This window comes from Rhincodon typus, chromosome 25, assembly GCF_021869965.1.
Source record: "Rhincodon typus isolate 14 chromosome 25, sRhiTyp1.1, whole genome shotgun sequence".
NCBI lineage: Eukaryota > Metazoa > Chordata > Chondrichthyes > Orectolobiformes > Rhincodontidae > Rhincodon > Rhincodon typus.
This window is the reverse complement of record NC_063356.1, coordinates 36358734-36383683: the sequence shown is the minus strand read 5'-3', so window position 1 is coordinate 36383683 and position 24950 is coordinate 36358734. Positions and strand designations below refer to the sequence as shown.

Below are 24950 nucleotides of genomic sequence, written 5' to 3'. Positions count from 1 at the left end.
CATTGAGTAATATGCTTGTTCTCTTGGACATTATCTTTCAGCTACTATGGAATGAAATACTGTTAATGAACTACATTTAGCTATGTAGACTATTGTTCAATTTTGTACTAATTGATATTTCAAAACTGTTAGGGTCAGTCAGTGTGGAAAAGTGGATACCAAAATGTTGATAATGACTGTGTGCATGCACAGCATTTCCTCTTAAGGTGTCAGGTGGATTATCTTGTGTAGTATTAATTTTGTATATTCCTGAGAACAAGTATCAGCTTCTTATAATCATGTGCATCGAGTTGTTTTGGATATGTGTATATATATGTATTCATTGAGAGAAAGGAAATTGCGCTACAACTGAGGTTTGGTTGACAGATTATGAACAAGTTTCAGTTGTAGCCTTCAAATAACTCCTTTCTGTATTTTACATTTTTGTTGATTAGGAACTTCTTTTTGCACATGATGTTGTACCTAAACACCATGAATGTATTTTGGTTCAATTATATTTCTTGAGTTGGATTAAAAGAATTGCTGTCATGACTGATGATTATACTTGAACATGCCCATAGTATTTAGCAAATCATTTTTGACTTTTAGGCTTCCAACAATGCACAGAATTTGCTGCATAATGAATCTTAAACATCTTCTATAGACATACATTGAAAGAATTAATAATTGCTTTTAATGTTTGTCACGCAAATGCTCCAAAGCAAGCACATAGTACTGTAACTTGATAATTGTTGCTTGAACTTCACCGATCTTCTGCTTGCATTTTTGCTTGAGGTAGTATTTTGTGTAAACAGTGCTGATGACCTAGTTGAGGAGGAACTGGCTGAGAAGTTGTTATTGGTAACATTGCTCACGTTCTGAGTTGTATGCTGAATCTGTGCAATTTTTTTATTCTAATGCCACCATTTTCAAAAAGCTTTATTAAAAATGATTTGAAGTGAACTGTAAGCATATGAGTCATGGGTATCCCTAGAAATTTGCCAACAGACCAGTGCTTTGCTGTTAATGTTAGATGGGGATTTAAATCTCACTGTTTGCATGTTAAGTCATAGTTTCATAGTGGTATATGTACATCCAGTAAGGAAACTAGGATTAACATTACTGATGGAAGAAGTTAAGCTAAATTGCTCCAGTGCCTTGCCCATTTCTAATTCGGCTGCTTGACGTTATGGTTTTTCAAGTTCAAAATCTCTTGGTACTGTTTAAAGTAATGGTAAAATTCCCATTGAATTACGATAATCAGTTTTTCTGAGTTATTGGTACTGATGGTGGAGGTAATGTTTTTGCCAACTTTGTTAGTTTGTTTGCTTGTAACCACTATATCACAGACCCTAATGTATAGATTTATGTGGAACTTCATAGAAAGTGGCCCAAAGGGAAGATTGTTGGTTGTTTTTGAAAACCTTAATTTTGGGATTTTTTAAAATGGAATTGTTAACATTGGGTGATCGGGTGAATTCACGTTTTGTGGAATTTTGTGCGTTGTTTATTAAGTGTGATTGTTGGAGAATGTCCTCAATTGTCACAGCCACTGTGGTGGAATTTGTCACAGCTGACAGAGTGAGAATAGAGCTTTCAAAACAGATTATGACCTGTGGATTGGCCTGATATCTCAGTGAGATGGAAGCTGTTAATAAAAAGAGTATTTTTAAAACTTTGAAAAGCTGTCTGTTTATAATAATGTTGAGTTAAAACGGCATGATGGAAGTATGCGCACTCCTGAGTGCTCCCTTCACTTTTGTACACAGATTTTCAGAGATAAATTCAAATTCACACACTTTGAAAAATAATTCTGCAAAATTTATTTAACACTAGATGAGCTGGCAAAGAAATTAAATTGTTGTTGTGAAAATAGCAAACTAAAGATAAATATGTAAATTCTTGTCTGTAATATCTATAATGTTTCAGAAGTATTTTGCAATGTTGGGGAATAGACCTTTGTGAATTGTCAGGGATTTTGCAATCATGGTTTTATGATTACTAATCAATCATGCTTGGAAAATTGCTGGGAAATTCCATTTTAACTTGGTTAGTGCAAGTTCCCACCTGATACTTTATTTTCTAGAAAGCTAACACATCAACTTGCAAATAACATGAGTGTGTTTATTCCTGTAACTCCTAAACTTCATATTTTCTTTCTCTTATCGGATCTTGTGTTAAGGTCTTTCATGATTATATGAACTAACTAGCATGCGGAGAGCATAACTGGAATTCAGCAGTTAAATTCTTATGCTTTCTTTTGTCCTATTGCGCTTGGCAGAATAGCGATATTCTGAGACTTGTAGACACAGCAGTGTTCCACTTGTATTACTGCTGATGGTGTTATTTCTATAATAACCAGGAGCCATGTCCACTCTACATAGCTGCACTGAACTAGGTAGGCAACATTTAACAAAAAAAACTATTAAAGATAGTAATTACGTCAGCTTCTAAGTTCTTGACTGAATTCAGGAAAGTTGATTAGCCACCAGAATGAAATATGTTATGAAACAAAATTTGATACTGGCCTCTCCACTATGCTTAATGGCATTTCTGTCACTCATAGATATGAAACCTCAAGTCCTGTTTCAGTACAAAGAATGCATATTATACCCTCAATATTTATTATACTTGTAAAACCTGAAACTTAATATTGAGCACGTTCGTAAGGTTTAGTTTCTGTCTCAATCTTTTTCTTCTGCACTTTGTAATAGGTTTTGCTGCTCTAACCGTTGCTTTTCCAGCTGCAATTGATTAGGTAGCATTGTTGAATTGTCCATATTCAGGATTCCTAAATGTCAGTTGGTTGAAAAGTTGCAATCTTTTGGTGCTTGGTGCATATGCAGTTAATGAGACTTCGCCAGACTGGTCTGGAATTTCTCAAATGTTCCACTTACTGGCACTGGGTGAAACTGCCATTTGTGTAACCATAACGTATTATTTAGAGGTCATGCAAAAGAAGTGAATTGGCTGTACTTAATTCCTATGCTTGTAGCTATTTTAGTCCCTGACTATAAAGGTTGTAAGCAGTTTTAATCAGCATAGTCTTTGAGTTCGCAGTGCATTAAAATGCAGTGTGGGTAAAGCTAGTAGGCAAAGTAGAACCAACAATAGTGTGACGTCTTATTACAGTACTTAAATGTGGAAAGACTGAAGCCATTGTCTTCAATCCCATCCTCTAGCTCTGCTTCCTCACCACTGATTCTGTCCTTTTCCTGGCTAGCGTGAGGTTGAATTAGACTGTTTCTAACCTTGATGACATGTTTGACCCCAAGACGAGCTTGCAAGCACACATTGCAACCATTGGTAAGATCACCTATTTTCAACTCCATAACATTGCCTGTCTCTTGCCTTGCATTAGTTTTTCTGCTGCTGAAGCCCTCCTGCGTGCCTTTGTTTCCTTCATATCTGACAATGTTAATGCACTTCAGGCTGGTCTCAATAGATCGTCCAAAATTCTGCCCATGTTGTAACTTGCAGTGCATGCATTAGCCATCATCCCAATGCTGGCATTAAACAGTGCCTCAGTATGTCTCCTCATGTGGCTTTGAGTCTTTTTTTTGTTTAATATTGTCTCCGAAGAGCCCTGGCATGGTCTGTTACTTTAGAAATGCTATTTAAATTGAAGTTGTTGGTGCTTTTCAGTTTTGATTATTTCTGAAAAACAGGTCAATAAAATTGTTTATGTAAAGTCTATTTGATCTGTTGAAACATCTCTTTTGCTTCCAGTTTGGCTAACATAGTGTTCATTTATGTTTTGAATATGCTTAATGTCATTGGCTCTTCTACTTGATTAGCGTTTGGATCAAACTATCATTTTTAGAAAACATAAAACAATCAATTTTAATCTGATGCAATTGTAATTTAGTTCATTTAGTATGATATTCAACTTTTGAGTCAGATCAATGGGTTCACGCTTAATCTGTGCAAATAATCTGGATTTACTCCAGGTATTGATCGATCACTGGATTAATAAGGTACTTTCCTTTTAGATAAGACCTTAAACTGAAACTCTGCTTCTCTTTTGTTGGTGCAAGTGGATGTTGAGCATTCCATCGTACTGTTCAAAGAAGGGTAGGGAGTCTCTAGCATTCTGGTCAGAACTCCTTCCTTAACCAACAGTGCAGAAATATTAATATATTTTTGTCCTTGGCTGAGTGCTCTGAATGTTTTGAAGTGGACTCTCCACAATTTGCGTTACAGTTTGAGTTAATCATGACCAATAGAATCTAAAGCCTCAGTAGAAGAATAACTGTGGATGTAGCATCTTCCCATTGACATAAATGAAAGTGGAAATGCTGATTGTATGATTTTGTTGAAGAGTAAACTATTCAAATCAGCAACCTTTGGAGGAACAAAACTTAAGATTCAGTTTTTTGGAATTTGATAACCGGGGAAGGAGAGCTTCTATGTAGCATCTGCCACACTTGTATAGCTTTGCAGCTCTCATGTGTCACGACACTTTTCCCCCCCCAGTATCTAACAAGGAATGAGGGAGATTTTGACATATACTTTTCCACTCTGGGTGGGTTGAAATGCTTGGTAGCTGGCCAAATCTCTTAAGGAGGATTGAGTCACAGGGAAGTTATAAGTAGACAAAACAGTGACATAAATACTATTAGAAAATTGCCCAGAAAAAGTTACACCTGTGTTCTTAATCCCATGCATATTAAAACTGAATGGAATTAACTTGTACAATTATTAAATTCAAATGTTGCACAATATGAAAAAACACACAATGCACAGTTGACTTAACTTAAGAATGAAGCACCATTTTCCTATGTAATGCAGAATGTATAGATGTTTATTAATAGCTTTCTTTGATATTTACACAGGTTTCAACTGGAAAGTAGGGTAGATTGATCTTGGTGACTTCAAGAGAAGGGCGCAGAAGTGGGAGTAAACTTAATATAGTTCTGGAACCATCATACTTAAGGAAGGAGCCCACTACTGTGTCGCAGGAGTCATTCTTGTTGAATAAGAAGCTGACTTGGAGGTGGAGTTGCTTGGATTTGAAGCAGTACTTACTGTGGGGGAAGGATTTGTGCTGTGGATCTGGTCTGGGAGAAAACTGGCTTGTGTGCAAGGATTTGAGAACTGGAGAAAGTCTGGCTACTTCAGGAACTTTGTTGTGACAAGAGCTGCTGGTTGGGTGTGGTGGTGTGACTGCTGCTTGTGCAAGGTGGGTGTGCCTTCCGTCATGTGAGGAGTTTAGTTTTATAAGTCTGCATGTCTTTGGGACCAGTGTTAAGATCAGCTGATAGTGAAAAGACCTTTGGGCGTGGACAGGGAATTTATAGTGACTAGAGGGCTCTTGTGGCACAGAGGTGTTGTCCCTACTTCAGGGCAAGAAGGCCTGTGTTCAAGTCCCACCTGCTCCAGAGGTGTGTCATGACATGTCTGAACAGTTTGGTTTTAGAATATCTATCATTGCTTAATGTTGCACGATGTCAATAAATGGAGATGTGTATATAATAGTACTGTTAGGCTATGATGGAACTGCTGATGTTTTATAATTTTTAGATATACAGGTTCAATCAGCAATAATAGCATGAACTCTGATAGGCACATCCATCTTCATTAAGAATTCTAGAACATGTAGTGCACAGTGCATAGTGAATTATTCTGCAGCTTTGTATGATTTGAGTGCCCTTTACACAATTTGTGGCTTCCTCAGGGTAATGAGACACTTAGGCATTCCAATCGATTGAAATTCAAACAGTTTTTTTCTCCCAGTTTTCTTTTAAAACATGTGCCACTTTGAAGCCTATACATTATATTCTGTGCCTTTCTTGGTTCATTAAGTATTTTGTTTTTTGATCCTCTGAGCCAGGCTGACTTCTTATGGATACATGCACATTCAAAAACCTGAGAAATTGATTGTTTATGAAAGTGCTAAAATTGCCTGTTGAGTGTTTGAAATAAGAACAGAATGTGCAGAAAATGCCCACCTGGTTAATGAGCACGTGAAAGGTTAACGCTAGCTTGCCCAAACTGTGACCCTTATCGCTCACAATGCAGGGTTTCTTTCTCTTTGTTTCTTTAAAAAATGTGTTTATAATTTTACGACTTGAATATTTAGAAGAAAGCTATTGCTAGCTTTGTTATTAACTGTTTATTTAAGATTTAGCCATGTGTAGTTTTTGAAACTGGTGACATACCTAAATTAAATGACACATTAACTGGAACATTATAATTTCAATTTTGTACATGACCCATAAGGCTAAATGGTATATGGATGTAAGTGGACAGAAAAAAAAGCCTGTATACTCCAAAGTTTTAGGAGCAGTTTTTAAATTAAAAATGAGAAGTTCTGTAATGTGTTGAATAGGCCAGTTGGATCTCCACCTACTTTTACTTTTTATTCTTGCATGGGCTGTGGGTGTCCCTGGCAAGGACAGCATTTGTTCCTGTCCTTAATTGTCCTTGAACTGTTTGGCTTGCTTTGCTACTTTGACTCTTAACTGCCCTCCAATCAGTCAAACACATTACTGTGCGTGTGTAGTCACACACCGGCAAGGTAAGGATGGCAAATTAAAGAGCCAGATGGGTTTTAGTGACAATCAATGGTAGTGTATGGTCACCATGACTGAGACTAGATTTGTATTCCAGATTTTTTGTCAACAGAATTTAAATTCTACCAGCTGAAATCGTGGGATTGAACCCTTGTTCTCCAAGTATTGCTGGGGCCTCTGGATTATTCCTTCACTGATATTGCCACTATGCTACCATCTCCCTCTTTACCAATTATGGCAACTCTTCTTTATCATTTTGTATCTTTCAAAATAAGCATTTATATCCTGACTTTCAAAGCAAATTTCTGTGTGTCTGAAATATTTACTTTGAAACTTTGGCACTTATGCTCCAGATTATTTTTTGGCTTTTGTGTGACATTTTTGTGGATTGCTTTTTAATTTGTTAAGCTCATGTTTAGATATTGAGAATGCGCACCAAGTGAACATAATCTAAGAAAATTTCATTTCAACCCTGTGCCAACTATCTCCTCTACTTGTTTCATAGCTACCAGACTTTTTTGAACTTTAGCTTACAGTTTTATATATGGAATCTTATCTAATGAAGATCCATAAGCACGTATCTCTCTGTGAAACATCTATTTCCCTGTTGCTGTAAAAAAAAATTTACTCACTTATCACAAAACCACGCTGACTCCCCCTAATCACCTTGTTCATTTTGTCTCCAATGGTGGACCATAGTAAATTTCAAAGTATTACAAAGTATTCTAGTGATTGTAAACTCAGTTGTAATTTGGTGTATCCCTTTTTCTGAGTAGAAGATACAGTACAACTGCCTTCTAATCTTTGACATAATCCCTGACTTTTCTTGAACATTTCAGGCTTCATTATTTTACCCCAGCATCATCCTCCCTATGCTTGGGAGTAGATGGGAACTGTAATCTTGGAGTGCCTGGACCTTTTGGATCCAAGAATGATATTCCATGTGCTGGGCTACTGACATAACCAGAGGATACCATTGTACGGCAGAGGCCAAAGGCCCCCTTTGCATCCCTCTGTGTGCATGTTAACATGCTCTCACTCACATGTTGACGCTGTCACATGCGCTGTCACTCTCACACTCAACCTACATTTGGTGGTGACGTTTTGAAATAGTCTAGCATTTACATTTTTTCACTACTGGGAATACAGGAAAGGAAGTAGGTTGCATGTTATTGGGCTGGTGTCCATCTTGATGTGCAGGTGCCCTGTTCTTCCCCAGTCTCCCTGAGAAAATCAAAATCCCAGAGCAATCTAAAAGGAACAATGTTACAAGTCTTTACTTTATCTATTTTTAATGGGACCACCACCTCCTTTTATGTTGATTTATTGATGAGCTAAAAAGAAACTTAATCTTGATACCACCTGCAAGCTTTTCTAAATAATCCCCCCACCACCACCCCCGACCTTGCTTTTTTACTTGTTATTACTTTCTGTAATCTTACCACCCTGCATTCCAGCTGTTTTTCTTCTGCCACGTGTAAGTTTTTTTGTTCAATGATAATTTAACAATTTGTTCCCTTTCTCCCCCCTCATAAGTATACACAAATTACCTTCCTGATTAGATCTTACTGTTGATATGCAAATTATTAATTTTTTTCCCATCCTATTTTAGGTAATACTTGTCATTCCTTCAGGTCAGCCTTTCCGGATTTTGCGCTCTACAAGTTAGGTTACTATTTCCGCTGTATACTCATTCACTAGTAGTTTATCTATTTTTTTTTTATCTGTCTGTCATTTAAAATTTGTCTAGTTGAAGACTGCCTTAGAAAGATATCCTGAACAAATCAAGTAAATCTTTGTGCTTGCATTGTTAATTCTCCCTAATATATATAAAGTTTAAAGTCTCATTAATATAACTTGTTTCTTGCTGACCTTCATATTGCTTCAATGAACCCAGTCATGGGATCCATAAAATATTCCAATCAAAACTTTTTTTTTTTCCCTTTTGATATATTAACTAATTCATTTGGTATTTATTTCTAGCATGAGCAACTTTATTCTTTATCTCTAATATTGAACATTTGACAATTGACTAAATGTAAATTTGATTTTTGAAAAGCCAATGGTACTGTATTTATTATTTTAAAATGCCGATGCCCCTGCGTATTCACACTGTATGTTAATATCCAGTATTGTGAATTGGATAAATCAGACGTGAATGCCAGAACAGATCCTGCAGTAAAGTAGAAAAGAACTCTGACTCTTTACTCCAAGAGCTGTCAACCAGTTTTGTTGTTGTGGTGTCATGTTATTGGATGCAAACTTCACTCAGTGACTGCAGTATCACTGTGAACCAAAAATATCTTGTACTGGTAAAAACAAAGTATTGCAATTGATGGAAATCCTAAATATAAACAGAAGGTGCTAGAGATCAGGCATCATCTGCGGAGAGAAACAGAGATAATGTTTTGAGTCCAGTATGTCCCCTCTTCATGACGCTTGAAGAGTCCTACTGAACTAGAAACATCAGGAAATCGGACCTGCTGAGTTTCGCTGGCACTTTGTTTTTATCTTGTGCTGGTGCTGAGGATGTATCATAAATGCACTGTTGATGGTAATGGTGCTTAATGTGTAGTATTACTATTCACCATGGGCTTGTGTATAGTAGTAAGTAACTGTAATCAAGTCTCTTCAGGTGGTACTAAAATGAGAGAATAGCAAAGGGACTAATGTTTCCACAATGGAAAAAAAATCAGAGTTAACGTTTCGGGTCTGATGACCCTTCCTCAGAACGGGTCACCGGACTTGAAACGTTAACTCTTGAGTTTTTTCTTCACAGATGCTGCCAGACCTGCTGAACTTTTCCAGCAACTTCAGTTTTTGTTCCTGATTTTCAGCATCCGCAGTTCTTTCGGTTTTTAATGTTTCCACAATGTTTGTTTTGATATGGCAACTTGGTGCCAAAGTACACTTGTTTAATTTTGTTTTAAGGGAAACAATATGTTTTGACTGATATGTGAAATGTTTCCCTTTCTCTTGTGTGGATATGTAGTTCCGTAGGAATTTGGAGACGTGTGTGGATCGGATTGGGCGAACTACTGTTGGTTGTGATGCTGGTGTAGCATCGTATCGGACACAATCCTGACAATTATGTGCATGGCTATTCCAGAAAGAACTGTAAGGAGAATTTCAGGGATCAATACTAAATCCCATCGTCCCTGCAACTTCATGATCAGCAACCTCAATGCTGCTCAGTTGCTCTACATCCTGTTCTACACAGTGTATAAATTATTGAATAGCAAAAGTTCAGTTTTCCTTTTTCCTGTTCTTCCTTTGGGACAATTTCCACACTGCTAAGGATACTGCTGTAGATGATTTTATGACTTTACATGTGCTGCCAGGCCAATAGAACCACCGATATGTAATCATTCTTCATGTGTGAACATAAACAATGATTGTCGGCAGACTGCATGATTGATGGGGCAGTACATTGATCTTAATTCCATCCTTTGTAGTTCTATAGCATTGAGACCAGTTGAAGTGTCCATCTAATAGCTTGGCTTATCTGAGAACTCTGTACTGAGCTAAGGTCAAACAGCCCTGTTCGTCTTTGATTCAATGCTACATCCTTTTGATGCATTTAATCACATTTTACACTAGGTGCTCCTGCCTAAAGGTAATAATTGTGACTCAGGTACATTTTCTCAAAAAAATGGGTCCCCTGTTAAAAATGCATAGGCTGCACTCTGACTTCCAAGTCAAATTTGCATTTGCACCAAAATGTGAAAACTATCTCTTCCTTTCTTTGCCCAATATTACTGCTGCATATTTCATTAACAAAGTTCCTTTTGGTTCTTTGGAGAAGTTTTTGTAATTTACATTTTCTGGAATCAAAGGACACTTGTTGAATCAGTATACTGTGAATACTACGAAGTATTTGAATGTATTTAAATGTACAGTATTGCTTCCTTTTAAAGTGTTTCAGAAGAAGACCAATTACCACGTAAAGTACATGTTTCAGTTAGCTTTGGGAATACATTCACACATTTGAGTATCTTACTTCAGTTTTAATAGAAAAGGTGAATTGTGTTCTTTCAAAGGCAGTATAATAAACACTCCTACTATCCACCTTTGGTTAAACACACCTAGATTAACTGTTTAGGCTGGTCTGTGCTTTGCTTGTAAATATAAGATAACATTTATTTAATTTTTAATTTTGTGGGATGTATTCGTGAAGGTCTTTGACTAGAAAATGCCCTGGTGTTTACAACATTGTGCATATCCAGAGCTGAAATCCATCTTTTTATTTTACAAACTGTCTTTTTTTTTATTTGACAGGTATGGCCTCACAACTGCAAGTGTTTTCACCAATGTCAGTAAAGTCCAGTGCCTTTTGCAGCGTGAAGAAATTGAAAGTGGAGCCCATCAACTGGGATGCAACGGGACAAGGCTGCAGCACAAAACATTGCAATCAAAGCAAAAATCCTTCAGTGACTCAAGTACAAACAAATCTGCCCCACCAGGCATCGAGCAGCATTGTGGTTTACGAACAGAATTTGCACACCACCACTGCCTCTGGGTTGATCCCAGTTAAGAGTGCCGACAGTGGGGCCTGTACCGCAGCCTTGTCTGTTGGGTCATCCAACGGAGTGCAGAGCTTGACACGCAGGAGCACAGTCACGCTGTTGGATACCTATCAAAAATGTGGACTGAAGAGAAAGAGTGAGGAGATTGAAAGCAGTGGCAGTGTGCAAATAATTGAGGAACACCCACCTCCGATGCTTCAGAACAACACTGGCAGGACTGCGGTGGGTACAACTGCCACCACCACATCAACTGTAACTTCAAAGAATGGCAGTTCCACTAATGAAGGGGATTATCAGTTGGTACAACATGAAATACTTTGCTCAGTGATCAGTAGTTATGAGGTATTGGAGTTTCTTGGCCGTGGCACATTCGGTCAGGTGGTGAAATGTTGGAAAAGGGGTACCAATGAAATTGTGGCTATCAAGATCTTGAAAAATCACCCATCTTATGCACGGCAGGGACAGATTGAAGTGAGCATTTTAAATCGCCTGAGCACGGAGAACGCTGATGATTACAATTTTGTCCGGTCCTACGAGTGCTTTCAACACAAGAATCATACCTGTTTGGTATTTGAGATGCTGGAACAGAACCTGTATGACTTCCTCAAACAGAACAAGTTCAGCCCTTTGCCCTTGAAATATATACGACCCATCCTGCAGCAGGTGGCCACGGCCTTAATGAAACTAAAGAGCCTTGGTCTAATTCATGCAGATCTGAAACCAGAAAACATTATGTTGGTGGATCCGACCCGTCAGCCCTATAGAGTGAAGGTCATAGATTTTGGTTCAGCCAGTCATGTTTTAAAAGCAGTTTGTTCAACGTATTTGCAGTCTCGATATTACAGGTCAGTGAATTATTTTAATTCTTCTTGGAGCATACGTCATTTTGCAGTTCAGAACATCAGTTATGGTAATAATTGAACGATTAAACCACGTTGACTTTATTAAGATTTTATCTTAATTTGAAATGAGTTTTGCTGGGGAGGTGGAGGATGAATGCAGGTCTTACATCAAACTACTTGTTCCCCACTCCTGAAGCTGTCCGTTTGGCCTTAGCTGTTTTAACTCTCTGGCCACACTTGCTTCCCACATTTGATCCAGTGCTCTCATTTACAAAGTATACTTTATATTAGCATGGGTTAGAGATAAGATTGACATTATATTCCAAGTTTTGCACACTGTGTAGCTTTTGGCAGTAAAACACTCTTGTTTTCTCTTTTTGCTAGTGATTTCAGAGTGAGGAATATTGAGATCAAATGTGCATCCTCATCTGTAGAATACCAAAGTAGAACTGAAAACCGTTGTTGAGCAGGACAAATATTGTTGACAAAGTAAACATAGTCACCACCACTTAATATATACATTCACACTTGAAGTCACATATATTGACTGAAAGATGTCAACCATTATGAATATCCATTTCAAAGCTGTTGGTTATGATGTTTTAAATACTGATTGGGTAGAAGCACCTGTGTCACCTCACCAGTTTGCTTGATCAACTAGGTAGTAATCACTCCATTAGACTGGCACAACACAACCACATTTGACCAAGCTATGACTGGTGTTTAGCCAAAGAATACCAGCTTTAGATTCAAAATCAGATTTTATTTTCCAAAAGAACATCGTCAATTGCAATCTTTTAGTAATAATGTACTTCAGCCATCCATGGATGAAGTAGGTGCATGTTTGATTCGTACAAATTTGGCCAAAGATTTTTAACTCTATTCCCTTTCAAGAGGCAGGGACACACTATTCTGCTCATTTTACACACAATATTCCCTCTGAGCTATTCCAGGTTTTTGTGAAGGTCTGTCTGTTTGACCTACTCCCAAATAATTTTTCAGTGTTGCTTGTATAGTGATGTTTCTTTATTCATTCATGGGATATGGGCGTTTATGGTTAGGCCAGCATTTTATTGCATGGGCTTAATTGCCCAGGAGAAGGTGGTATTGAGGCCCCTTTTTGAGCTGTTGCAGTCTAGGGGGTTTGGTAAGACCATGGTAGGGAGTTCCAGGGTTATGACCCAGCAACCGTAAAGGAACAGTGATATAGTTCCAAGTCAGGATAGTTTGTGGCTTGGCGGGGAACTTGGAAGTGGTGGTGTTCCTATGCATCTGCTTCAGTACTTTGATCTGAAAGAAGGGAGGTGATTTTTTAAAAAAAAAATGCGAAGCATTTTAACAGGAAAGAGAAACTATTCCCAAATCTATCTATAGATCATATTTTTAGTGCTATTAAATTGCAGTTTTATGATTTACTCTATCCTGGTGTGAAATTCTCTGAGCTGTTGGGAGAGGGGAAAATAAACCTGGGCACACTTTTTCTCTTCAGAAATGTTTACTCATTGCTCATTTGTGGGTGTAAGTTATAAATTTTAAAATGGCTCCTCACTGTATACAACATGACTTTTAAAAGAAAGTTTAAAACTAGTATTTGCATATATTATGTTCAATTTTATATGGCATATCGGTTGTATGTTTGTAAAGGATTAAGCAGTTCAGTGGATGCATTTTATCAAAATTATTCACCAATTGCAGTCACTCATTGTGCCAACTTTAATTCAAAAAGTGGACTAAATTACAGTAAGTTCAAGATAACCTGACGTGCCCAACATGTTCACTGCTTCATGTTGCAAATTGTATAGGACAAAGTGAGGAAGGTTGAAGTGCGGGAAAGTACTTAGTGTCTTAAATTGTATTTGCTCATGTTCACACAATTGACATTCTTTTCTTCCTAATCAAGGAAAATATATGTATGCTGCTTGTGGTTCAACAACATAGATGTCGGTGTGTTTGCCGAGCTGGGAGGTTTGATAGCAGATGTTTCGTCCCTTAACTAGGTGACATCCTCAGTGCTGTGGAGCCTCCTGTAAAGCACTGTTGTCTTGTGCCGATTCAAATTTGTGGTCTGGTTTTTGCTGCTTCCGGTAGGTGTCGGTTCCGGCAGTGCATTGTAATGGTCGGTATCGGGTCGAATTCAGTGTGTTTGTTAAAATCCGTAGGTGAATGCCAAGCCTCCAAAAATTTCATGGCTGTCCTCTGTTTGGCTTGTCTAATGATAGTGTTGTCCCAGTTGGAAGTGTGGTTTTTCTCATCTGCGTGCATTGAAACCGAGGGCATCTGGTCGTGTCGTTTAGTTGGTAGCTGGTGTTCGTGGATGCGGGTTACTAGTTGTCTGCCTGTTTGTCCCAACCCAAGCTCTGGATCAGGTATGTGAACAATACTTTTGTAATTATGGAAACAACAGAAATTGAGAACGTCCACCGGTTCATCAACACCATACTCACAGGGATCAAATTTACAAGAGAGAAGGAAAACAACAACAAACTCCCATTCCTGGACATTATGGTGGAAAGAAAAGAGAACTATAACTTTACTACAAAAGTATACAGGAAATCCACACATACTGACCAGGTCTTAAACTATCACAGCGACCACCCCAACTCTCACAAGAGGAGCTGCATTAGGATCCCGTTCAAAAGGGCCACTACACACTGCAGCACACCTGATCTGCAGAAGGAAGAAGAAGAATACCTCTCTAAGATCTTAACCGGGAATGGATATCCCTGCAGCTTCATCCACAGATGCCTAGCCAACAGACAACACAACCAGTACACACCAAAACCTGAAACAATAACCACCATACCATACATAAAAAAACACCTCAGGACTGACAGCTAGACTACTCGGACCGCTAGGAATCATGACGGCACACAAACCGGCAGCCACACTAAGACAGCAACTGACCAGGGTTTAAAGACCCAATAGATACCATGGACAGGACGAATATGGTTTACAAGGTACGATGCGGAGACCCCACAAAACTACGTGGGAAAAACAGACAACTAGCAACCCGCATCCACGAACACCAGCTAGCAACTAAATGACATGACCAGATGTCCTTGGTTTCAATACACTCAGGCGAGTAAAACCGCACTTTCAACTGGAATAACACAACTATCATTGGATAAGCCAAACAGAGGACCGCCAGGGAGTTCTTGGAGGCTTGGCATTTATCCGCAAACTCCATCAACAAACACGTTGAATTAGATCCGATATAACAACCATTACAATGCACAGCCGGAACTGGCACCTATTGGAAGCAGCAAAAACCAGGCGATGTAAATTCGCACTGGCACAAGACAACAGCGCTTCACAGGAAGCTCCACAGCACTGAGGATGTCTCCTGGTAAGGGGACGAAACATCTGCTATTCAATACTCCCAACTCGGCGAACACACCAACATCTACAACCAGCACCCAAGCTACAAATCTTCACTCAAACCCTGTTCAGCAACATATTTTCAGGTTTATATATATATATATTTGATTGCATTCAGGACATTTTTACTCATATTTATCTGGGCAAGCATTTGTTTTGTAATTGGTTTTTGCCAATCGTTTATATTGATTATTTTATCTTGGAGTGTAAGATTACAATTTTTGTTGTTTATGGTTAAGTCCCTTCATGGAATGATTACTGAAAGTGTATATCAAATTCTGAAACATTTGGTTAAAATGTAACATTTTATAATATGGAGCCTTACTTCGTGTCCCTGTTTGTTTTGGTATGAAGCTGCAGAGACACGACAATACAGACTCACCAAGGTGTTGCATGATGTGACAAAATTGGAAAAATTGGTCTTTTACCATAATAGAATGATTAAAAACAGAGGCCATTTGGTGAATCATCTCTGTGCTGATTCTCCATAAGAGAAAGCTGGCTGGTCCCAATCCCCGACCTTCTCCTTGTAGCTGTGCCTTTTTTCCCTCTGTTGATAATTCTCCAATTATGGCTGCTAGAGGAGGTAGTGGAGGCTGTTACAATTACAACATTTAAAAGGCACCTGGATGAATATGAGTAGGAATGATTTAAGGAAATATGGGCCAAATGCTGGCAAATGGGTCTACATTTAGGATATCTTGTCAGCATGGATGAGTTGGGCTGAAGGCTCTGATTTTTTCAGCAGCAGAGGGAGAGGCAACAGCGAGGACCAGGGGGCTGCCGGGAATATATTTGGGCAGCGGCCAAGGAGGCAGTCACACCTGGTAGATTAAGTAATTCAAATTCAGTTAGTGATCAGGGACAACAGGGTGTGACTGCAAGTGAGGCAGGTAGGGGGATCCTGAGTTGAGGAGTGGAGGAGCCTCAGCTTTTGACCTTATCCAACAGGTACAAGATACTTGCTCCCTGTGTGGATGAGGAAAAGGGCTGCGGGGAGGATGAGCCAGCTCACCACGGCACCATGGTGTGCAGAAGGCCATTCAAGAGCGGGGAGCAAAAAGACAAGTGGTAGTTATAGGAGATTCTATAGTTAAGGGGATAGATAGTATCCTTTGCAAGCCGGATCAGGAGTCCCGCATGGTGTGTTGCCTGCCCGGTGCCAGGGTGCAGGATATCTCTGACCGGCTTGAAAGGATGTTGGAGCGGGAGGGGGAGGATCCAGTTGTTGTGGTCCACGCTGGGACTAACAACATAGGCAAGGCTAGAATGGAGGACCTGTTTGGGGATTATCAAACACTAGGAACGAAATTAAGGAACAGGTCCTCGAGGGTCATAATCTCCAGATTACTGCCCGAGCCACATGCAAATTGGCTTAGGGATAAGAAAATTAGGGAAGTAAACACGTGGCTAAGGGAGTGGTGTGGGAAAGAGGCGTTCCATTTCATGGGGCATTGGCATCAGCTTTGGAACCGGAGGGATCTGTACCGATGGGACGGTCTCTACCTGAACCGATCTGGAACCAGTGTTCTAGCGAAAGGGATAAATAGGGTGGTCACTAGGACTTTAAACTAGTGAGTTGGTGGGTAGGGGAAAGGGTAAACGACAGGGAGTATGATGGTAAATAAAAAGGTAAGCAGCAGGTTAGCATGTGTGCAGGAGGGTTTAAGTTCACGGCAGACTATGAAAGAAACAAAAAGGAAGGATGACTCCGGAGATATTATTAGAGATGTTGGAAATCATGAGGGTAAGAAAGCAAGCATAAAGGCACTTTACCTGAATGCTCGTAGCATTCGTAACAAGGTTGATGAGTTAACGGCACAAATCATCAGGAATGAATATGATTTGGTAGCCATTACGGAGACATGGTTACAGGATGGTCACGACTGGGAGTTAAATATCGAAGGGTACCAGACTATTCAGAAGGACAGACAGGAAGGTAAGGGAGGTGGTGTAGCTCTGATATTCAAGGACGACATCAGGGCGGTGCTGAGAGATGAAATAGGTTCTATGGAGAATGAGGTTGAATCCATTTGGGTGGAAATTAGAAATTCTAAGAGGAAACTGTCACTGATAGGCGTAGTCTATAGGCCACCAAATAATAACATCACATTGGGGCAGGCAATAAACAAATGTAAAAATGGTACGGCAATTATCATGGGAGATTTTAATCTACATGTAGATTGGTCAAACCAGCTCGGTCAGGGTAGCCTTGAGGAGGAGTTCGTTGAGTGTATCCGTGATAGTTTTCTTGAACAGTATGTAATGGAACCGACGAGGGAGCAAGCTATCCTAGATCTGCTCCTGTGTAATGAGACAGGAATAATTAATGACCTCATAGTTAGGGATCCTCTTGGAAGGAGTGATCACAGTATGGTTGAATTTAGAATACAGATGGAGAGTGTGAAGATAAAATCCAATACCAGGGTCCCGTGCTTGAACAAGGGGAACTACAATAGAATGAGGGAGGACTTGGCTAAAGTAGACTGGAAACAAAGATTTTATGGTGGGACAGTTGACGAGCAGTGGAGGACTTTCAAAGCAATTTTTCAAAGTGCTCAGCAAAAGTATATTCCAGTGAAAAGGAAGGACTGTAAGAAAAGGAGTAATCTGCCATAGGTGTCTAAAGAAATAAGGGAGGCTATCAAATTGCAAGAGAAGGCATACAAAGTGGCCAAAAACAGCATGAAACTAGAAGATAGGGAAAACTTTTTAAAGGTCAACAGAAAGCCACAAAAAGAGCTATAAAGAAAAGTAAGATAGAACATGAGAAAAAACTAGCACAGAATATAAAGACAGATAGCAAAAGTTTCTATAAATATATAAAACGAAAAAGAGTGGCTAAAGTAAATGTTGGCCCTTCAGAGGATGAGAAGGGGAATTTAGTTATGGGATATGATGAAATGGCTGAGGCATTGAACAGGTATTTTCTATCGGTCTTCACAGTGGAGGACACGAATAACATGCCAGTAATTGACAAAGAGACGAAGGTAGGTAAGGACCTGGAAACAATCATTATTGTGGAAGAGGTAGTGTTGGGCAAGCTAATGGAGCTAAGGATTGATAAGTCTCCTGGCCCTGATGGAATGCATCCCAGGGTACTAAAAGAGATGGCGGGAGAAATAGCAGGTGCACTGGCGGTAATTTTCCAAAATTCGCTGGACTCTGGGGCAGTCCCAGCAGATTGGAAAACAGCAAATGTGACGCCACTGTTTAAAAAGGGAAGTAGACAAAAGATGGGGAATTATAGACCTGTTAGCTTAACCTCTGTAGTGGGGAAGGTGCTTGAGTCGATTATCAAGGAAGAAATAGCAAGGCATCTTGATAAAAATTGTCCCGTTGGGCAGACGCAGCATGGGTTCATGAAGGGCAGGTCATGCTTGACAAATCTTTTGGAATTCTATGAAGACATTACGAGCGAGGTGGACAATGGGGACCCAGTGGATGTGGTGTACCTAGATTTCCAAAAGGCCTTCGACAAGGTGCCGCACAAGAGGCTACTGCATAAGATAAGGATGCATGGCGTTAAAGGTAAAGTATTAGCATGGATAGAGGATTGGTTGACTAACAGGAAGCAAAGAGTGGGGATAAATGAGTGCTATTCTAGCTGGCAGTCGGTGAGTAGTGGTGTGCCTCAGGGATCGGTGTCGGCACCGCAATTATTTACAATTTATATAGATGATTTGGAGTTGGGGACCACGTGTAGGGTGTCAAAGTTTGCAGATGACACTAAGATGAGTGGCAGAGCAAAGTGTGCAGGGGATTGTGAAACTTTGCAGAGGAACATAGATACATTGAGTGAGTGGGCAAAGGTCTGGCTGATGGAATACAACGTAAATAAATGTGAAGTCATACATTTTGGTAGGAGTAATTGTAAAAAGGATTATTACTTGAATGGTAAAAAGTTGCAGCATGCTGCTATGCAGAGGGACCGGGGTGTCCTTGTGCATGAATCACAGAAGGTAGGTCTGCAGGTACAACAAGTAATTAGGAAGGCAAATGGAATTTTGTCCTTCATTGCTAAAGGGATTGAGATTAAAAGCAGAGAGGTTATGTTGCAGCTGTACAAGGTGCTGGTGAGGCCACACCTGGAGTACTGTGTGCAGTTTTGGTCTCCTTACTTGAGAAAGGATGTACTGGCACTGGAGGGGGTGCAAAGGAGGTTCACTAGGTTGATTCTGGAGTTGAGGGGGTTGGTTTATGAGGAGAGACTGACTAGATTGGGATTATATTCATTGGAATTCAGAAGATTGAGGGGGGATCTTATAGAAACATATAAAATTATGAAGGGAATAGATAAGATAGAAGTAGAGAGGATGTTTCCACTGGCAGGTGAAGCTAGGACAAGAGGGCATAGCCTCAAGATTAGAGGGAGCAGATTTAGGACTGAATTGAGAAGGAACTTCTTCACCCAGAGGGTTGTTAATCTGTGGAATTCCTTGCCCAGTGAAGTAGTCGACGCTACTTCAGTAAACATTTTTAAAGATAAGGTAGATTTTTTTGAACAATAAAGGAATTAAGGGATACGGTGAGAACGCGGGTAAGTGGATCTGAGTCCACGAAAAGATCAGCCATGTTCTTATTGAATGGCGGAGCAGGCTCGAAGGGCCAGACGGCCTACTCCTACTCCTACTCCTGCTTCTAGTTCTTATGTTCTTATGTCCATGCTGTTCATCTCTATGACTCTATGCCCATTGTTTCTTGGGCCAATCACCAATTTAAGTCTCCTCCATTTCTTGATCTTTATGCTAGTTGCGAAAGTTTCTCCCTATCTATTGTGTCTAGCCCCTTTTATGATTGTGAATATCTCTTCGATCGCTTCTTTACCTTCTCTAAAAAGAGCTACCCAGGCCCACCAATCTAATTTTTGCAACTGAGGTCATATATATCTTTGGAACCACCCTCGTAGTTCTTTTCTGAACCCTCGTAAACACCATTACATCCTTTGTATAATGTGTTGTTGAAATTGCATACATGTTTCCATTTTGGGGCTAAAGCAGTGTTTTTATTAAAGCTCTATTCATAAGGTATACCTGGGCTTTATTAGCTACTTTCTCAATCTGCCCTGTCACCTTCAACAATTTCTGCATGCATACTTCTATAGCACTCTGTTTCAAACCCCCTTTAGAATTTTATCCCTCATTTTATATTTTCATTCTTGTTCTGCTTCCCAGAATCACTTCACACTTATGAATTCAATCTACTATGTGACTGACCACTTTGACAAACTATCCATGTCTTCTTAAACTTTATCACCGTCCTGGTCAAGATTGAGAATACTACAAAGTTTTGTGTATCCTACTTATTTTGAGATTGTGCTCTTTACTCTGAAAATCAGGTAATTCATTTTTCTTGTTGAAACAATGTAGATTACAGGTTGATGTAACAAAAGTTCTTTGTAAATTGTAAAGGGCTGACACAGAGCAGATAGAAGTGTGTTTATTTATTTTTCTGTTGTCTCCAGTAGTTGAGGGATCAAGAACATGGAATAGAAGAATCAAAATTAAATGAATTAGATTTAAACCAGGGAGCACAGAAAGCTTCCCATGGAGTGGAAAAGCTGAAGAATTAGATTATTCAGACAGAAACTTGGAAATTATGTCAACATTAAAAGATTAGATTGAATATGTGGATGAAGGAAAAGGAGTCAACTGATATATAAACTATGTGGGTAAATATGATTAGAACTAATTGATCTTGTGAAAGGAAAATGTTGATACAAACTAGATATCCTAAGTAGTCTGTCATGTGTCAAGAATTGCATTGCTTTATGGCTCAGTTGATTAGCCTCCTTTTTTGTAACTTTTTAAAAAAAACAAAACTCCAAGATTTGATCCATGATCTCTGCTAACCTATCCAAATTGGAGTAGTTTAATGGTAATTTTAATGTTGTGCTAACTTTGCCAGAGTTGTTTTTTCTCTCCATTGCAATCCAGTGGCGACCACCTGACTCACTTGTGTGCATCCTGTCTTGCCTCCCCCAATTCTTGTCCCCGTTCTTCTCCCCCCGCCCCCATCATGTCCACCCAAGTGTTCAACACCACCCCCATCCCTTCAGTTTCTGGTAATCCTGCTTTTCAAAGAGGAACAGCCCCGTGAGCTCAAGAAAAAGTAGATTTAGCAGTCCATACGGCCCATCAGGCTTCCTTCACCATTCAGTATGATCATGGTGACCTTGGGCTTCAACTCAACTTTCCTGTCTGCTCCCCATTTTGCTTGATTCCATGGAAGACCAACAATGCGTCTTTCAATGAGGTTGCCTCTCATTCGTCTAAACTCTGAAGAACATAGGTTCACTTTGATCAGCCTCTCATCGCAGAACTGGAATTAATTTCATCATCCTGACCTGTATTGCCTTCAGTATGAGTATATATTTTCTTAAATATGGAGACCAAAGCTGCACACCATATTCCAGAGATGATAGGAACTGCAGATGCTGGAGAATCTGAGATAACAAGGTATAGAGCTGGATGAACACAGCAGGCCAAACAGCATCAGAGGAGCAGGAAGGCTGACGTTTTGGGCCTAGGCCCTTCTTCAGAAAATTTCTTAAAATCTGCTTTCTATTCTTGTGTCCAAAGTGAATAATTTCACACTTCCCTGCATTATAATCCAGCTGCTATCTTTTTGCCCACTCACTTTACTTGTTTATATCTCCTTGTGGCCTCAGTGTCCTCCCATAGTTTACCTTTCCATCTAGCTTTGTATCATTAATAAATTTATATGTTTACACTCTGCCTCTTTATCTAATTTATTAAGTAGCATTACCTGCCAACTTGAAAATACCCTGTTTATACCCCCTCTATGGTTCTTGTCTGTTAATCAGTTAATACATTACCTTTAACTCCATGAGCTCTTAAGTTGTCTATTATCCTTTTGTGTGTCAGTTTATGAATACCTTTTGGATTTTTAGTTATACTACTTCCACTTATTTCCCTTTTACCTGCCTTGCTAGATTCATCCTTTCAAAAAAAAAAGCAAAAAATATATCTACCAAAATTTTTCTTTTGTAAAAGTATGTTCACTTGTTCAGATCTTCAATTTTTATTGTTCCTTTAAGTGCACTGTTAAGTCTTAATTAGTAAATTCCAGATTTTTTCCTACAATATATATTTGACTAACTAGCATGTAGTTGCTTGCTTTTACTGTCTTGTCTTTTCTGAAGAAATGGTTTAATATTTGCCAACTTCCAATTTGATTCGACTATTTCCTAATCTAAGGAATTTTGGAAGACTAGAGCTAGCGCTTACGCTATCTTCACAGTTGGCTATTTCAGTTAACTGGATGGCTGGTTTGCAATGCAGAGTGATGCCAACAGATTGGGTTCAATTCCTGTATTGGCCAAGGTCATCACGAAAGTCCTGCGGTTTTGACTCGTATGTCGTCTGAGGTGTGGTGACCATCAATCATCTCTGTCTATATGACAGTAGGCCTATGGTTCTCTAGGACAATGACAACTTTCACCTTTACTAGAACCTAGGGAGGTGGCCATTTTCAGTTTTTAGTCTCTTAAATTTTTCCAGTACTTTATCTCAGGTGATAAATCCTTTAATTTCTTCACTCTTTTTAAGCCCTTAGGTTGCTGTTCGTTTCTGGAATTAAACTTGCCTTTTGCTGTAAAGACGGTCACAAAATATTCATTCAGTACCTCTGGCATTTCCTTATTCCCTAAAATAATTTCCACTGCCTCTGCTCTTAAATGACCAATGGTTACTCTCTTCCTTTTTATATATGTTTATAAAAGCTCACACTACAGGTTCACACGTACTGAATGATTTAATTCAGTAAGCACTAAATGATTATGTTTGGAAATCAGTAGTCACATGAGTCAACAACTATAGAGAATATGTCTTGTGGCATTTTCAATTGATGTGTAAATTCCAAATTTATTCCATTGTTTCTCCAAATGTGATCCAAAATTTTGCAGAAGTGTTGCTGCCTTGCATGTCACAAGAATTGCCTAAGGTAGCCAGTATCTTCTGCTATTGAACTGCCATTTTCTGACTGTAGCCATTCGAATAATTTTTACCGTACAAATCTTTCTAATGCTGAAGATGATCCTGGCTATATTCAAAGTCACAATCATAATTTTGCACAAATTACATCATTTGGAAATTTATTTACACAATTTTAGAGTAGCTATACATACAATGTTCCACTTGCTAAATTTTCCATCTAGAATGCACACGATCCATTGATAGCAGTGAGAATTTGTAATCAATATTGCCATGGTTCAAATTAGTGTAATTTCTGCGTATTTGGTTCCATCCTGAAGAATAGAAATAATTATGTTTATAATATTTCCTAACCTGTCAAAACATCTTGAATGTCAAAAATAAATAATTATATTTTGGAGTGTGATTATTGTAACATGGGCTAATTTGCCAGTTTTTGCATCAGCTGAATGTTAGTTTGGTCCTCGTAGTACTCTATCGGAAAATTTGGTCTTTAAGCCCTACTGTTTAAGCAGATAATCTCGTCTGACACTCCAGAATGGTACCAAGGGAGTTCTCAATTATCAAGAATAATAGCCTTCAGTTTGAAATGACAAACGAAGGCCATGCCTGTTTATTATTTTGTAAGTTGGCATTACAGATGTTATTAAATATGTATTATGTCACTTTTCTAAAAAATCAGCTGTGTGTTTGCATTTATATTCTATTTATCTTCCATCTTCAATCAGTGCCAGTGATTAAAATAAACTAATTATTAACCTTTTTATACGATATAGTGGTCTTGTTGCTTGCCTAAACAGTCCCTTACGCTTTAAAAATTATTGTTTTTGAAATAATTTTCTGGACAACGTTCAGGTTCAAAGTTTAGCATTTCTCGGTGGCATTGTAATGCAGCCTTTGTATTACCTGCTTTTACAAGGAATTTTTTTCCAGTAAATTTTTGATTTTGTGTGTGCAGTGTTTGCAATGAGACATTCTAACCTACAACAATGTATAAAAATATATAAAAGTGGACCATTTGTAAAGCAAGGCAATCAGTTACAGATGTGTTCAATTTTCAGGGTGGTTTTTTTCAGTATGCGACAGATACGCTGATGACTGGAAATGAAGCATGTACTTCTGACTCATGCAGGAAAGTGTTTGTTTGCAGTGTATGTTTGAGCAAGAACGTTTTGAGGTCACAGTTTTGAGTGGTATTGTTCTTTCCGTTACATTGCATTATCATAGAGCCACCTAGTTCTTGTAAAATTAAAACCTTAAAGTTTTTTTTTGCAAAGTACACAGCTACACTCAAGAATTTTTTCTATTTAAGGAAATTTAAGACCACGTTAATCTTAACCATGTAATGTAGCTAACCACTATTGTTACCAAGAATTTAATCTCGTGGATTGCAGAGCCATAAAGGTAAGGAGGATTCCAGAGTTGATGCTTCAGTGGAAAATTAGGCACAAACTGGGGGCCTAGGCACTACAATTAATTTTAATTGCCGGGGAAGAGAAAGTCAGTTCAAGCAAGCTTCGGTTTGTAGTCCAAAAACCACAAACAGAAGAGTGTTTATTTTTATTTAACCCATTTTTCTAATCAACCTGTCAACAGATTAATATACACCTGTAGAGCAAGTGGGACCTGAACTAGGGCCTTCCGCTCCAGGGGTAGGGACCTTACTGCTATGCCACAAGAGGGCCCCCCGGTGGATAATAATGCTTGGATGGGGTACCAGAGGTAGCCCTATGTCTGCGGGAATTAGCTCATGAA

At 39.0% G+C, this 24950-nt stretch overlaps 1 protein-coding gene across 2 annotated transcripts in view; it reads left to right on the top strand.

Moving 5' to 3' along the window:
- The first annotated feature begins 9545 nt into the window (after positions 1-9545).
- Positions 9546-24950, top strand: part of LOC109921333 (homeodomain-interacting protein kinase 1-like) — a 64134-nt gene continuing 48729 nt past the window's right edge. For both annotated transcript variants that reach the window (XM_048612194.1, XM_048612193.1), the window contains exons 1-2: positions 9546-9611; positions 10773-11865. In XM_048612194.1, coding sequence (XP_048468151.1) covers positions 10775-11865 — 1091 coding nt within the window. In that variant the 5' untranslated portion in view covers positions 9546-9611; positions 10773-10774. The remainder of the gene's footprint in view (positions 9612-10772; positions 11866-24950) is intronic.